The sequence below is a fragment of the Tasmannia lanceolata genome, unplaced genomic scaffold (genome assembly GCF_043159265.1).
Source record: "Tasmannia lanceolata isolate RefF3 unplaced genomic scaffold, GAP_Taslan_0.1 ptg000008l, whole genome shotgun sequence".
Taxonomy (NCBI): Eukaryota; Viridiplantae; Streptophyta; class Magnoliopsida; order Canellales; family Winteraceae; genus Tasmannia; species Tasmannia lanceolata.
This window is the reverse complement of record NW_027518685.1, coordinates 18,639,379-18,653,842: the sequence shown is the minus strand read 5'-3', so window position 1 is coordinate 18,653,842 and position 14,464 is coordinate 18,639,379. Positions and strand designations below refer to the sequence as shown.

Below are 14,464 nucleotides of genomic sequence, written 5' to 3'. Positions count from 1 at the left end.
GGCTTGAAAACCCATGCCACGGTTTGGAGAAAAGCTCCAATATAACACGTGAAAGGAGCGAAGCTTCTTCACCCACGTGAAAGATGCAATGCACTCTTCACAAGTGATGTCCCAAAAATAAACTTTATTCAATCTATTTCTTTCCTCATGCCGTTACATTATATAAATATCAAAATCTAAGAATAGCAACCCTAAATAATTGCCTAACCATTATTCTCAATCTTCTAACTAAAGCAACATAAATAAAAAAGTAGAGACATGACTAAAACATTCCTAAAATAGTAATCCCGTAATCTACTATACCATATATGTAAAATGCCTATAACTTAGCCAAATCAAGTCCAAATCGCATAATCTTAGGCTCTTTAGATAAGTAATAAAAAAACCTTTCTAAAAATACCAAAATCAAGCTAAATGGATAAGTTTTGACGCCCCAGAAAAATACTAAAAATAAAATGATGAAAATAGAAAATAAAAAATAAAAGATTTGATCCAAGCCGCACATTCTGTGTCATTTATAATCCGGACAGAAATCACCAAAAATAATTCGGTTTGTTGGCGTGGAACAAGTTTCTTATTTTTTGATTTGTATTTTCGTCATTTTATTTGTAGTAATTTTTTAGGGCATCAAATCTTATTCTTTTAGCCTGATTTTGGTGTTTTTAGAAAGGATTTTTTTATTACCTAACTAAAGCGCCCAAGATTACGCGATTTGGACTTGATTTAGCTAAGTTATAGGCAATTTTAGGATATGGTAAGTGTCTATTACGTGATTACTATTTTAGGTAAGTTTTAGGTTTTATTTATGTTATTTTTTATGGACGGTTATGATTAGTTGCTTAGGTATTAAGTTAGTTTTAGGGTTTCTTTTCTTATAAATATATGTTATGTAAGCATTGTAATGGATTTTGATTATTGAATGAAATTTGTCTTCAGGCTTTTGAGTTCTTTTGAGAACTTTTGGTTGCTTGGATTAGCACCTGCAGGAGTATTTTCTAATTTCACTCTGAGAAACTCGACTTCGACGGGATCGAAGTAAATTACATCCCCTTCGACGGCAATCGAAGTATTCTATTCCCTACGACGGTGTTCAAAGGGCCCTTTTTTCATTTATTTTATCAATCTTGCATCCACTGCTGCGCAACGAAGAGCGTCCAGATTTTTGGACTGCATCACAATCCCCACGTGTTTGGTGCGTGTATGAACGACAAAATTAGTGGTTAGGTAAATGGCACGAATATTGTCACACCAAGGTGAGTAGACTTGTTTCTATTATCAGTTACTTCATCTGATAGATGATTTTCTTGCAAGTTGTGCATTTGTTAAGATTACCCTTGATGTAATAGCTATATAGATCGGATTACACTTAGTAGTTGTTTCATTTGATTGATTATTTTATGCAAGGATAGGCATGAGATAATGTATATTTGATAACACAATAGTGTGTCTGGTTTACACACACAGATTCTAATGTACAATTAATCATGACACGCGACATGGTCTATCAATGCTTCTTATTAGATTCTGATTGTAGAATTATAGTTATGCACAATTATGCCATTATTGACTTGGAGTAGTCAGAGATATACAGTGGGACACAGAGAATGTCCAAGTTTATTATAAACAGTTAAATCCATATGAGACAAGTTTGGATTCGGATGAATCGTCATAGTGTGTATGAAACTTTCACTAGTCTACTATATGTCTTTGTACGAGCCACATTTATTTAGTCTCTTACAGGTATTGCGAGGACGAGATATCTTGCAGGTTAGCGAGCAGTTATCTTCGCCAGTTTAGCAGGGATGAGATCTCTCACGGGTTAGTGGCGATGTGGCTACTCATAGCTGTTGGGTATACATGTGTATGGTATAACCCTAGTATATGTTCTAATATAAGCCCAATAGGTAATGGATCGGGTGTAGTGGGCCCATATAGGCTGGAGCCAATTAACCTCTTATAACCCTAGTATATATATATATATATATATATATATATATATATATATATATATATATATATATATATATATATATATATATATAGGGGCTGGAGGCAACAAACTTGGTATTCCTTGGGTGTACCTATTGGGCTTATATTAGAACATATACTAGGGTTATACCATACACATGTACACCCAACAATCTCCCCCTTATGTTCTACATATAGCACAATCCAATAGATAGATAGTGTGATGTTCAAACAAAATATTGAATCATCCACATCACCATATCATAAAAGATCTATAATCCAACTGAAAATATGAATACTTTTATGATTAAAACCAAGAGTTTAAGATACAACTTAACTCAAATTTGATTATCCTTTTTAGGAAGGGTTGGACATTCCATACATAGATGATTCAGCTTAACTCAAATTTGGATAAGATGACTGTAACATTCCAAATGGAAACATGAAATGGTTCTTTGCAAAAGAAACTAGTTTGGTCTTGTTCTTTATTGAAATTTGACAATAATGAATGGTTCTTTGCAAATGAAGCTGTTTAGGTCTTGTTCTTTATTGAAACTTGACAATGATGCTTATGGTGAGAGTGATACTGATACTTTTTCAGGCATTTTGAAATTATACTAAGTTCTTCTTCAGGTAGAACTAGATACTTTCGTGAATTAAGGAATTGTACTAAGTTCTTCTTCATGTAGAACTAGATACTTTCATGTTTTCACAATTGGTTGGATTCATTTTCATGAAATCAGTATTTGGTAATTCACAGAGATTAGCGAAAAAAAGGAGCTTGTCCTGATATGGACTTTGATGAAGATGACTTACTTGATGAATAAATCTTCTAAAGTCATGGAGACTGTGCTTTCATTTCAGTATGCATAGAGTTCACTTATTTGTGAAACTTTATTTTGGATCTCGATGAGAATCGTACCCCATGAATGAATTCATCTAAGATCAGTGGAGTTCACTTATATGTGAAACTACCTTTGGTTGAGTTTAGATTGTATCTTAAACTCTTGGTTAATCATAAAAGTATTCATGTTTTCAGCTGGATTACAGATCTTTTATGATATGGTGATGTTGATGATTCAATATTCTATTTGAACATCACACTATCTATCTATTGGATTGTGCTATACGTAAAACATAAGGAGGAGATTGTTGGGTATACCTGTGTATGGTATAACCCTAGTATATTTTCTAATATAAGCCTAATAGCTAATGGATCAGGTGTAGTGGGCCCATATGGGCTGGAGCCCATTAACCTCTTATAACCCTAGTGTATCTTTATACATATAGGGGCTGGAGGCAACAAACTTAGTACTCCAAACTAGATACCTTGGGTATAATGCTTCAAGCAACCTCTTGCTTGACCTAATTCCTCTAACAATAGCTTTAGTGGGGACATCATCTCCCACAGGTTTAGTGGGGATTGTGTCTCCCACAGGTTTAATGGGGACTGGGCTTACCACACGTTTAGCGGGGACGTGCCTTGACGGTGTAGGACTAGTACGCTAGTTTCATCCTGCCAATGAGCTAGATATAGTGTACTAGTTACAGTACCCCATACACTATACTAGATATAGTATACCAGATACAACATAATACTAGATACAAATACCAGTTACGGTATACAGCACACCAGTTACAGTACACTTGTTACAGTACACTAGTTATAGTATGCTAGTTACATTTGCTAGTTATGCAGTAATTCATTTCATCGAGATTAATTGCTTGAATGCATAAGATATTCCTCGAAGGGCCATGATATTGATTTATTCATGTATGATTTATCTATTATTTGAGACCTGTCTACCTCTGTTGCTCTTTAGTTCCGCTCTGAATATTGCATGGCTATCAGAATGCCTTGCATGTCTGTGAACTTACGTCCGTGGATGTGCGGCGCTGCCATGTGCTTGGAATAAGTTCTTGGTTCGGTGCATGACAGAGGATGCATTCATGGACATATGCACATGCGTGGATCGATGTCTCGTAGGTGCTATTCTCTTTGAGGAATATTCATGCTTGATCTCGGAAGAATTCTTAAAGTAAAAGCTCATTGGATATTAATATCTCTTGCGAAAGATAACTTCTGTCAAGATATCAAAGATCACCATTTGATTAAACCTAAGGATTCAATCTCTCTTTCTTTAATATAAGATTTGAAAGAAATTTACTTTAAAATTAAAGGGAACCTACTTCCTATACTTTGTAGAAAATTTAAATTTGCATTCATCTCTCTAAAAAAAAGGATATCTTATAGTAGAATTGTGTAGTGAAACAAGCTCCTAAAGATATCCGCAAATTCTCCTTGAACAAGAGCAAATGTACAAGCAGAATTAAAATCTAATTATATGTTACCCATTGGAAACACGCACATCAACACTCTCCAATTCAGCATTTGACTATCACCATTTGGTTTGGATCATTTAAGTCAATGCCTATCTGATAATATTAATATTTAATATTGGATAAAAGATATTTTTGGTTGTTGAATGCGGATAATCAAAAGCTACATCCACACCAATGACAAGAAGGTACATAATATATAATATTACTAGCGAGGTGATATATATGTTCCCTTATTCCTGGGTACACCCCTCTCTAGTGTATTTATGACTAAAGTTTTAACACAAGGCGGTGGCCCGAGGAAGAAGGGGGATAATATATCATTTCTAGGGAAGTGATATCAAAAGCCACATCCCACATCAATGACAAAAAGGTACATAACAAATAATATGTTTAGGAAAGTGCTATATTAGTCCCCTTTTCTTCCTGGGGACACCCCACTCTAGTGTATTTATGACTACTGTTTTCACACACGTGGGTGGCCAGAGGAAGAAACGGGGTAGGGAATGCAAACAAATTTATGGATGTTTATTTAAATAGACACACCAAATATATTAGATAGTACGTCTACCTATCGTGAGTTATGCCTTGCATGCTTTCAAGGTTCTCCCTTCTGGGTGTGTGGCCGGTGCCACACCGTAGGATTGGGGGCCTCTTTGGTCGTTTGTTTAAGGGTCTCTTTGGTTTTATAGCCACGTTTGTTTGTTTGAGAGAGAGAGAGAGAGAGAGAGAGAGAGAGAGAGTACAAAATAACGAACAAAGTGGATAACAAATCATTTTCTCCTTTATTGTAATAACTTGTAGTTTGTTTATTTAAATAGAAACAAAGGGAATACAAAATACAAACTTGTAGTTTGTTTATTTAAATAGAAACAACAAATATAGTTGATAAATTAATTATGTCCTACTTTCGTGAGTTATCTATTTGTTCATCTTGAACAGAGCCTGGAGATGATCAACTAAACTCTTGTCCACTTGAAAGGCCTTTGCGAGAACATCATCTGAAATGGAGGGGTTGGAGCCAAAGACGGCATTGGCTATGGTTATGACACCTGGGTTCTGGCTGCTCAGAGCTGCAATGGCAACCGCATTTGTCTTACCCACGTTGAATTGGAAGTGAATGAGGCCTATGGGAAACACAAACACATCACCCTTATTTAGGACCTTTGATATGAGCCGATTTTGTCCATTTGCAAGGTTGGAGGTGACGAACCCAACGTAGAGGGTGCCCTCCTGTACTACAATCATCTCAGTTGCCCTCGGGTGTGTGTGGGGAGGGTTTAGTCCATAGGGAGCAAAGTCTATGCGAGCCATGGAGATGCCAAGAGTGTTGAGACCTGGTATCTGGGCCACGTTCACTTGGGTTACATTGGACCCAACTCGGTTATCAGTGTTGCCAGCCTTGTTGAGCCCTTTCTTGAAGAAATCGTTGGCTTTAACGAGCTTTGGGTCTTTGCAAACCTTTCCATTAACGAGCACTGCCATGGAGAAATTTAAACAAAAGATAATCGAATCAATTAAGAACAGAGTAACTGCAAACATATGATATTATGAACTACAAGCTACTTAATTATGAAAAGTTAATTTTCATGTGAGAGAGAGCATGAGTACCAGGTGACTTATTGTCGGCAACACAAAAGTCCTGTAGAGGACTGGGATCGGATGCAAAGGTAAGTGAAGATGCCAAGGAAATGAGTACAATTACAAGGATGGAAGCAGCCATCTCTGATATATCTCTCAATCTAAATTAAGTAGAAAAAGATGATGAAATTCAAGTGTTTTGGTGAAATTCAAGCATAGAAAGGATGTATATATAGGAGAGAGGGAGAGAAATAGAGAGGAGTTCATTGAAATGGTCATGGTAATACCAAGTCATTTAAATATTTTAAGCAACTCTCAGTCTCTAACAACTACACGTATCTACCGACTATTTTCTACCTCTAGACTTTGGGTGCAATTAAAAGACGGAGTCCTTGAAGAAATGCGCGTTTATTTGCGTTGAAACATTGCCATTAGCCCATTATTCCCTAAATCATCATGTAATTAAGACCATGTATGCAGCTCTACTCATGAATTTTTTTTTTGCCAAGGAAAATGCTAAAGGCATGACATACAGTGAGACTAAATAGATGTTGAAAATCTCTCACAGATAAGGGCTAAGACTAGTTGTACCAAAATGATATAATCCTGGGTTAGGTTAGCGTTGAGAGAGAGAGAGAGAGAGAGAGAGAGAGAGAGAGAGAGAGAGAGTCAACTACTCCAAAAGTTTAAGCGATTGTAGTAGGCGTTATTTGATCTTGTAGAACATCATGAGGCTACGTGTACCAAAATGATCTCAACCATTATATTAATTACCTAATTTAAGTGTCCCATTTATCCCAAAGCAGCCCTCCTTTGATTGCCACTTGTACCAAATTAGGGGTACCTTTGTCTTTTTTATAAAACTACACATTAAGAAATTGTTATAATGCATACCTTTGTCTTTTAATAAAATCTCAATGTTCGTTTTCTTGGCAAGAAAATAGTATCAAATTGTGATATTCCAGTAAAAATAGCTGCTAGGAACAGAGGAACCCGTTTTCGCCCAAAATAGATAAGGTGCAATATCGCTACAAGTGAGCAAAATGAAATTAAATATTATAATAATGTCCTGGCGACTTTGCATGTAGCAAAATGATGAAAATAAGCAACCTTCGTGCTTTCCTTCCAGAAAAAAATGATTCCGTGCCACTATTTTCATCCCTGTCGATTTCAGTAAATAATGCATTTTTTTTAACCCAGAAATTGAACAGCCCCAGGGTGGACTGCCAAGAATATATATAAAGTGACAGTCAATACAATGGAGGTAGAGCCAACTAGCCTGGAGGATTACAAATAGAAAATCCTAGCAAACAAATAACCAAAAATGGGGTAGGGGGGAGGGGGCGGCAGCCTGAGACACAAAATTACAGGGAGCACAAATCTCAGTGAATTCTTTTGCATACAAATATGACCGTTTCATATCAAACAGTCATATTTGTGACAGTTGGGAGAGAAGCGTTCAACGGTCACTTCCTCATCTATAAAAAGCAGAGAACAACACCGTTTGGATCATACATCTTTACACACGAATTCTAAATTTCAAAGGCAAAATAAAAATACTTTCCTTCTATTTTTTACTAGTCAACGAGTGCACGTGGACTGGAGCTATATTTGGTTGTTTTATTTTGGAACGTCTGTTCGCGAATCCCGGTTGCACCGGTAGGGGGTGGATACGATTCTTAAGGAGAGTGACCGTGGCATGACTCAGCCCTTTATCTTTCAATCCGATTTCAGAAAGGTTTTCTCCAAAACAAATAAGTACAGTTTTATTTCAATTTCTGATTTCTCACAGAAAAGAGATTTCGCTTCAAATAAGAGTTTTTGGCCTCGACTTGTTTATTTTTGGGTTCAACTAAGTCATAGATCAGACCCCTTAAAATTCCAACAGACTTAAGAATCTATTTCATATTTGATCCTATGGCTTCTGAAAATCCAAACCCAAGTTCTGTTGGTCCCATCTCTGGTGAGAATTCCAATCCAACTTCGGTTTTTCGCACCCCTGTTGTGAACAGAATTCTCAACATCGTTCCAGATTTTTCCAAAATTGAACGACTTACTGGTTTAAATTACAAATGGTAGAAACAACAGATCTTGTTTGCTATGAAACCCCAATTCGGAGAAATTTTCTCTCAAGCTCGTCCAAGAAAAGGAGCGTTTGAGCTGGAATCTAAGTTCTGCTTTTTCCTTGTTTGTTTTCAGCAGTGTGATTTCTTAGGTTTTGAAGTTTTTATCAAGAGTCCTTTCATCTTTAACTGGTAAGAGCTTCATGATCGAGAAGCTTTAATTCATGGCATTATTTGGTACTGCAAGGGGAATTTCAGATCAAATTCCGAAAATTCATAAAGAGGTTTCATAGATATGATGTTTTGATTCAATTTCCTTGATCAATTGGTCTAGCTCCCCTGATCTAAGCCCTTTGATTCTTAAAGATCTGTTCAGCTGAAAAAGAGAAAAAAATACTGCACACTAGTGAAGAAATTGTGCACTTCTACACTGTTGTTATCCAGATCCAGAGTACGTATTTTCTTATCTTGTTGATTAAAGAAACTTCGGAACAAAGTTGTGTGTCAAATATATGTGTAATTGACCGTTCCAATAATCTTTGTTCGTTTTTTTGGAGATTGCTTCTAAGGAATATGAAGCAGCCAGCTTATGAATATTATTGTGATTTCTTTTGAGGATTCCATTTACAAGCTCTAAGTTCAGCATTGAGTACATTCTTCTCATAATTCAATTAGGCTTCTTGATTAATGAAAGTGAAAGAATACTCATAAATTCTAGGAAGCTTTTAGTTTGCTTTCCAGGGATTGACTTAGTGACATAATTTCAGTCCTTTATTCAACTAGTTGATCATCTTCGTTTGAAGCTTCCGCAACCACTTGCCACGATTACTTCTAATGCAAAACACACTGCACTAGCATTTCTCTTCCCAAAGAACCCAAATAGTGGTCAGAAGAGATAGATTCCATAAAGTCTGCCTTGCTAGGACATTGAGAAAATAAAATTCTATTTTTATCTTAATTAGCACCATCTAGATAGCCGACACGATATGAAGGCTTCCTTATTTAGGGGTGCAACTTGCCCAACCCAAACCTGACAAGTTTAACTCAATTTCTGCTAAGGTTGGGTTGGCCTTCTCTTGGGTCAGGATACACAAAATCTAACCTGATATAACCCTGGGTTAGGTTATCGTTGAGAGAGAGAGAGAGAGAGAGAGAGAGAGAGAGAGAGAGAGTCAACTACTCCAAAAGTTTAAGCTATTGCAAAAGGCGTCATTTGATCTTGAGCACTGCTAGCAAAACGGGAATCTGTTTCGTTAAAAAATATCCGGGATCAATTATTGGTGCCATGTTCACAAAAAAGGCAATAAAGAGAGCTCAAATCCCGATGAAACATAATTAATACAGTGGGAATGACCAAATTGTTAAAGTATGAAAGATAAATAACGCCTTTCTCCAACAGCTTAAGCTTCTGGAGAAGTTGGTAAGTTAACATGCTATCAGAGCCGAAGGTCTCGAGTTCAAACCTTCTGGATAGCAAAAATCCACATGTGATGGTCGGCCCAAAGTGGGACCACATATGCCACGTGTTTGCCAAGTGAGCCACACGTGTGGGGGAGTGTTAAAGTATAAAAGATAAATAACGCCTTTCTCCAACAGCTTAAGCTTCTGGAGAAGTTGGTAAGTTAACACAAATCAACGGTGATTTCTACTGTTGTCTTTTTTTCAAGACGGGCAGCGGGATTCTGTTTTCAAAGTGTTTTCCTTTGATCTTTTATACTACACTCCCCCTCAAGTGTGACCCCTTCTTTTAGGGTTAGCATACATGTGGCACATATGGCCTCTCTTTTGGGTTGGCCATTACATGTGGATTTTTAATATCAAGGAGTTTTGAACTCAGGACCTTTGCTATGATAGACTGATATCATGTGAAAGAACCAATTACTCCAACAATTTAAGGTTTTAGTGTAATTGATCGTTTCAGTGAGAGAGAGAGAGAGAGAGAGAGAGAGAGAGAGAGAGAGAGTAGACTAAATTATTTTCTTCATTATTGTAATTAATTGTATAGGGAATACAAAATACAAACTTGTAGTTTGCTTATTTAAATAGAAACAACAAATACAGTTGATAAATTAATTATGTCCGACTTTCGTGAGTTACCTAGTTGTTCATCTTGAACAGAGCCTGGAGATGATCAACTAAACTCTTGTCCACTTGAAAGGCCTTTGCGAGAACATCATCTGAAATGGAGGGGTTGGAGCCAAAGACGGCATTGGCTATGGTTATGACACCTGGGTTCTGGCTGCTCAGAGCAGCAATGGCGACCCCATTTGTCTTACCCACGTTGAATTGGAAGTGAATGAGGCCTATGGGAAACACAAACACATCACCCTTATTTAGGACCTTTGATATGAGCCGATTTTGTCCATTTGCAAGGTTGGAGGTGACGAACCCAACGTAGAGGGTGCCCTCCTGTACTACAATCATCTCAGTTGCCCTCGGGTGTGTGTGGGGAGGGTTTAGCCCATAAGGTGCAAAGTCTATGCGAGCCATGGAGATGCCAAGAGTGTTGAGACCTGGTATCTGGGCCACGTTCACTTGGGTCACATTGGACCCAACTCGGTTTTCTGTGTTGCCGGGCATGTTGAGCCCCGCCTTGAAGAAATCAGTGGCTTGAGCGAGCATTGGGTCCTTGCAAACCTTGCCATTAACGAGCACTGCCAATGAGAAATTTACACACATAAAATCAGCAAAGCAAGCACAAACATATGTGGTTAATAACTATAAACTTTCTTATAGAAGATAAATTTGGAAGTAAGAGAGAGCATGCGTACCAGGTGATGCATTGTCAGCAACACAAAAGTCCTGTAGAGGACTGGGATCAGAGGCAAAGGTAAGAGAAGATGCCAAGGAAAGGAGTACAAATACAAGAATGGGAGCAGCCATCTCTGTTGTTTCAATCTAAAGGTGGTGAGGATGAAATTCAAGTGTTTTGATGGTAGAAGCATAGAAAGGGTGCATATATATAGGAGAGAGGGAGAGAGATAGAGAGGAGTTCATTGAAATGGTCATGTTAATACCTAGTCATTTTAATATTTTAAGCAACTCTCAGTCTCTAACAAGTAACAACTACACCCACCAACTATTCTCTATCTCTAGACTTTGGGTGCAATGAAAAGACGGAGTCATTGCCTAAATTACATGTAATTAAGTCCTTAGATTGCAGCCCTCTTTGTGAATATTTGGTTTTACCAAAGTAAATGGTAACGTGAGGATCTCTCCTAGCTTAAAGGCATAACACATATTATCCGACTAAATAGAGTTAGAAAATCTTACACAGCCATCTATAGAAGCGAATATGATAGAAGGGATAAGGGACAGTCATCGTCGCTGATCTTGTACAACATCACGAGACTAGGTATACCAAAATGACCTCATCCATTAAATTAATTGCGTGATTTATCTAAAATGCTGCCCTCCTTTTATTGCCAGTGTCGCAAAATAGGGGTACGTTTGTCACTCCCCATATTTTAAATTATATTTTAAATTGTATACCAAATTAGAGGAGAGAGAAAAAGACATAGGGGGTCGATTTAAGATACATGGGGGTCGATTTATCACTAGCCCCCCATCTTAAATTATGATATTCTAGTAAACATAGATGCTATGTGTGGACCCTGATCCGAGATCGATTCGGGGACTAGCCCGGATTCGAGGCTATGAAGACGGGACCGTTTTCCCTTACAAGATAAGGTATAAAGTTGCGACAATTAAGTAACGTTTTATTTTTTCAAACACCCTCCAATCTATAGAGGTTTCCATAATGCCATACCACAAGCGGTAGACGGGGGACAAAGTAGCAGCAAGTGAGGAAAACCTACTTTGCTTGTAGGTTTTCCTTGATTAAAATAAACGAACTTTGTGATTTCCTTCTAGAAAAAAAAAGTCCGTTTCATTGTGTGAGTTCATATGGATTTCAGTAAATAATGTATTTAATTTAACAGATTGATGATGTATTTAAGGTGTAGAGTGGATAGATTATCTTGTGGACAACTAGGTCAAAAATGATAATTAATTCGTCATCTTGATTAGAGTCGTAGTTTATCAACATTATCTTGAGTACCACCAGGTCAATAATGATAACTAATTAGTCATCTTGCTTTTTATAATTAATTTCTTTCGCTCGAACCAGTCGCCTCTTTTACTTGACGCGGTAGTTATGACCTGGAAAACTACCCTGCGAAGTTGCCGATATTCTTCCTAATCTAAACGTGTTAAATCAACAAAACAAATTAAATTATGATAAATTTAATAACATGTTCAATTCAAGAAAAATCATTTTGATCTTAGTATAATCTAGATGGTGAAACGAAATGAAGACACACGAAACCGGGAAGGCTGCTCAGCGATTTTGTTCAAAAATAAAATAAAAAATGCCTTCGAACTAAGCGGTTTAGTGAGGATTTTGCTACCTTAACAGAGTTCGCTATGCAACAAACATCAAGTAGACATCGCATAACCTATTCACGAAGAAAATGATAGTCAATCTCCATGTGTTTGGTGTGTGTATGGAAGACATGATTAGCGATTAGGTAAATGGAACGAATATTGTCACACCAAGGTGAGGAGATTATTTCTATTATCAGTTACTTCATCTGATAGATTATTTTCATGCAAGTTACACATGTGTTAAGGTAACACTTGATGTAAAAATTATGTGTTGCACTACAGTTACCGGTTGTTTCACCTGATTGATGATTTTATGCAAGGATGTGCATTAGATAATGTAAAATTGATAAGACACTAGTGTGTTGGGTTTATACACAGATTCTAATGTACTCGCACAATTAATCATGACACATAGGATGATCTATCAATGTTTCTTAATAGCTTCTGATTGTAGAATCACATTTATGCACAATTATGCCAGTATTGAGTTGGAATAGCAGAGATATACAGTGGGACACAGAGTATGTCCAAGTTTATTATAAACAATTAAGTCCCTATGAGACAAGTTTGGATCCAGATGGACGTCACAGTGTGTATGAAACTTTCACTAGTCTACAATATGTCTTGGTACAAGCCACAGTTATTTAGTCTCTAGCAAGTATTGTAGTGGACTCCTATTTATTAAAGTTACCAGATTTATTTATGAGATTGTTGATTTTTAGTTATGCTCTGTATATTGCATCTTTATCAGAATGCCTGGCATATGTGGATGTGTGGCGCTGTCTTGTGCTTGGAATAAATTCTTGGTTCGGGGCATGACAGAGGATGCATTCAATGATATATGCACACATGCGCGGATCGATGTCTCGCTTGTGCTATTCTCTTTGAGGTATATTCAAGCTTGTTCTCAGAGGAATTCTTAAAACTAGAAGTCTGTTGGATCCTAATGACTCTTGCGAAGGGTAACTTTTGCCAGGATATCAAAGATCACCATTGGATTACACCTAAGGATTGAATCTCCCTTTCTTTATGATAAAACTTTTGAAAGAAATTTACCATAAAATTAAAGGTAAACTACTTCATCTAATTTGTAGGAAATTTAAATTTGCATTCATCACTCCAAAAAGGGATATCTTACATTATAATTGAGTGGTGAAACACGCTGCTAAAGATATTCGTAAATTCTCCTTGAACAAGAGCAAATCTACAAGCAGAATTAAAATTTAATTATATGTTACCCATTGGAAAAACACACACACCAATACTCTCCAATTCAGCATTTGACTATCACCATTTAGTTTGGATCATTTAAGTCAATGCCTATCTGATAATATTAATATTGGATAAAAGATATTTTTGGTTGTTGAATGCGGATAATCAAAAGCCACATCCACAACAATGACAAAAAGGTACATAATAAGAAATAATATTACTACGGAAGTGTTATATTTGCCCCCCTTTATTCCTGGGTACACCCCTCTCTAGTGTACTTATGACTAAAGTTTTCACACAAGGGTGTGGCCCGAGGAAGAAGGGGAGAATATATCATTTCTAGGGAAGTGATATCAAAAGCCACTTCCACATCAATGACTAAAGTTTTCACACAAGGGTGTGGCTCGAGGAAGAAATGGGATAGGGAATGCAAACAAGTTAATTATAGGATGTTTATTCAAATAGAGACACCATATATATTAGACAGTAAGTCTACCTTGATAACTTACCAACTTCTCCAAAAGCTTAAGCGGCTGGAGAAAGGTGTTATTTATCTTTTATACTTTAACACTCCCCCGCACGTGTGGCTAATTTGGCAAACACGTGGCACATGTGGTCCCACTTTGGGCCGACCATCGCATGTGGATTTTTTGCTATCCGGGAGGTTTCAACTCGAGACCTTTGGCTTTGATACCATGATAGCTTACCAACTTCTCCAAAAGCTTAAGCTGCTGGAAAAATGTGTTATTTATCTTTTATACTTTAACATACCTATCGTGAGTTATTCAGGTTATATGAGATATTTGACTAGAAAGGCCTTGCATGCTTTCAAAGTTCTCCCTTCTGGGTGTGTGGCACCCGCCACGCCTTAGGATTGGGGGCCTTTTTGGTCGTTTGTTTAAGGGTCTCTTTGG

The 14,464-nt window shown here is 37.1% G+C and overlaps 2 protein-coding genes across 2 annotated transcripts; both read right to left on the bottom strand.

Moving 5' to 3' along the window:
- Nucleotides 1-5,073: 5,073 nt before the first annotated feature.
- Nucleotides 5,074-6,097, bottom strand: LOC143883366 (putative germin-like protein 2-1). Its single transcript, XM_077386726.1, has 2 exons — nt 5,920-6,097; nt 5,074-5,786 (listed from the first exon to the last, which is right to left on the bottom strand). The coding sequence occupies exons 1-2, from the start codon at nt 6,029-6,031 to the stop codon at nt 5,230-5,232; spliced, it is 669 nt and encodes a 222-aa protein (XP_077242841.1). The 5' UTR covers nt 6,032-6,097; the 3' UTR covers nt 5,074-5,229.
- Nucleotides 6,098-9,964: 3,867 nt separating this feature from the next.
- Nucleotides 9,965-10,869, bottom strand: LOC143883367 (putative germin-like protein 2-1). Its single transcript, XM_077386727.1, has 2 exons — nt 10,724-10,869; nt 9,965-10,606 (listed from the first exon to the last, which is right to left on the bottom strand). The coding sequence occupies exons 1-2, from the start codon at nt 10,833-10,835 to the stop codon at nt 10,050-10,052; spliced, it is 669 nt and encodes a 222-aa protein (XP_077242842.1). The 5' UTR covers nt 10,836-10,869; the 3' UTR covers nt 9,965-10,049.
- Between the last annotated feature and the right edge of the window lie 3,595 nt (nt 10,870-14,464).

What these genes read in the sequence shown, in the direction of transcription:
- LOC143883366 (XM_077386726.1), bottom strand. Translation starts at nt 6,031, where the DNA reads ATGGCTGCTTCCATCCTTGTAATTGTACTCATTTCCTTGGCATCTTCA. An exon ending in TGCCGACAATAAGTCACCTG is followed by an intron (nt 5,787 to 5,919) that starts GTACTCATGCTC and finishes TCTCCATGGCAG; the next exon opens with TGCTCGTTAATGGAAAGGTT.
- LOC143883367 (XM_077386727.1), bottom strand. Translation starts at nt 10,835, where the DNA reads ATGGCTGCTCCCATTCTTGTATTTGTACTCCTTTCCTTGGCATCTTCT. An exon ending in TGCTGACAATGCATCACCTG is followed by an intron (nt 10,607 to 10,723) that starts GTACGCATGCTC and finishes TCTCATTGGCAG; the next exon opens with TGCTCGTTAATGGCAAGGTT.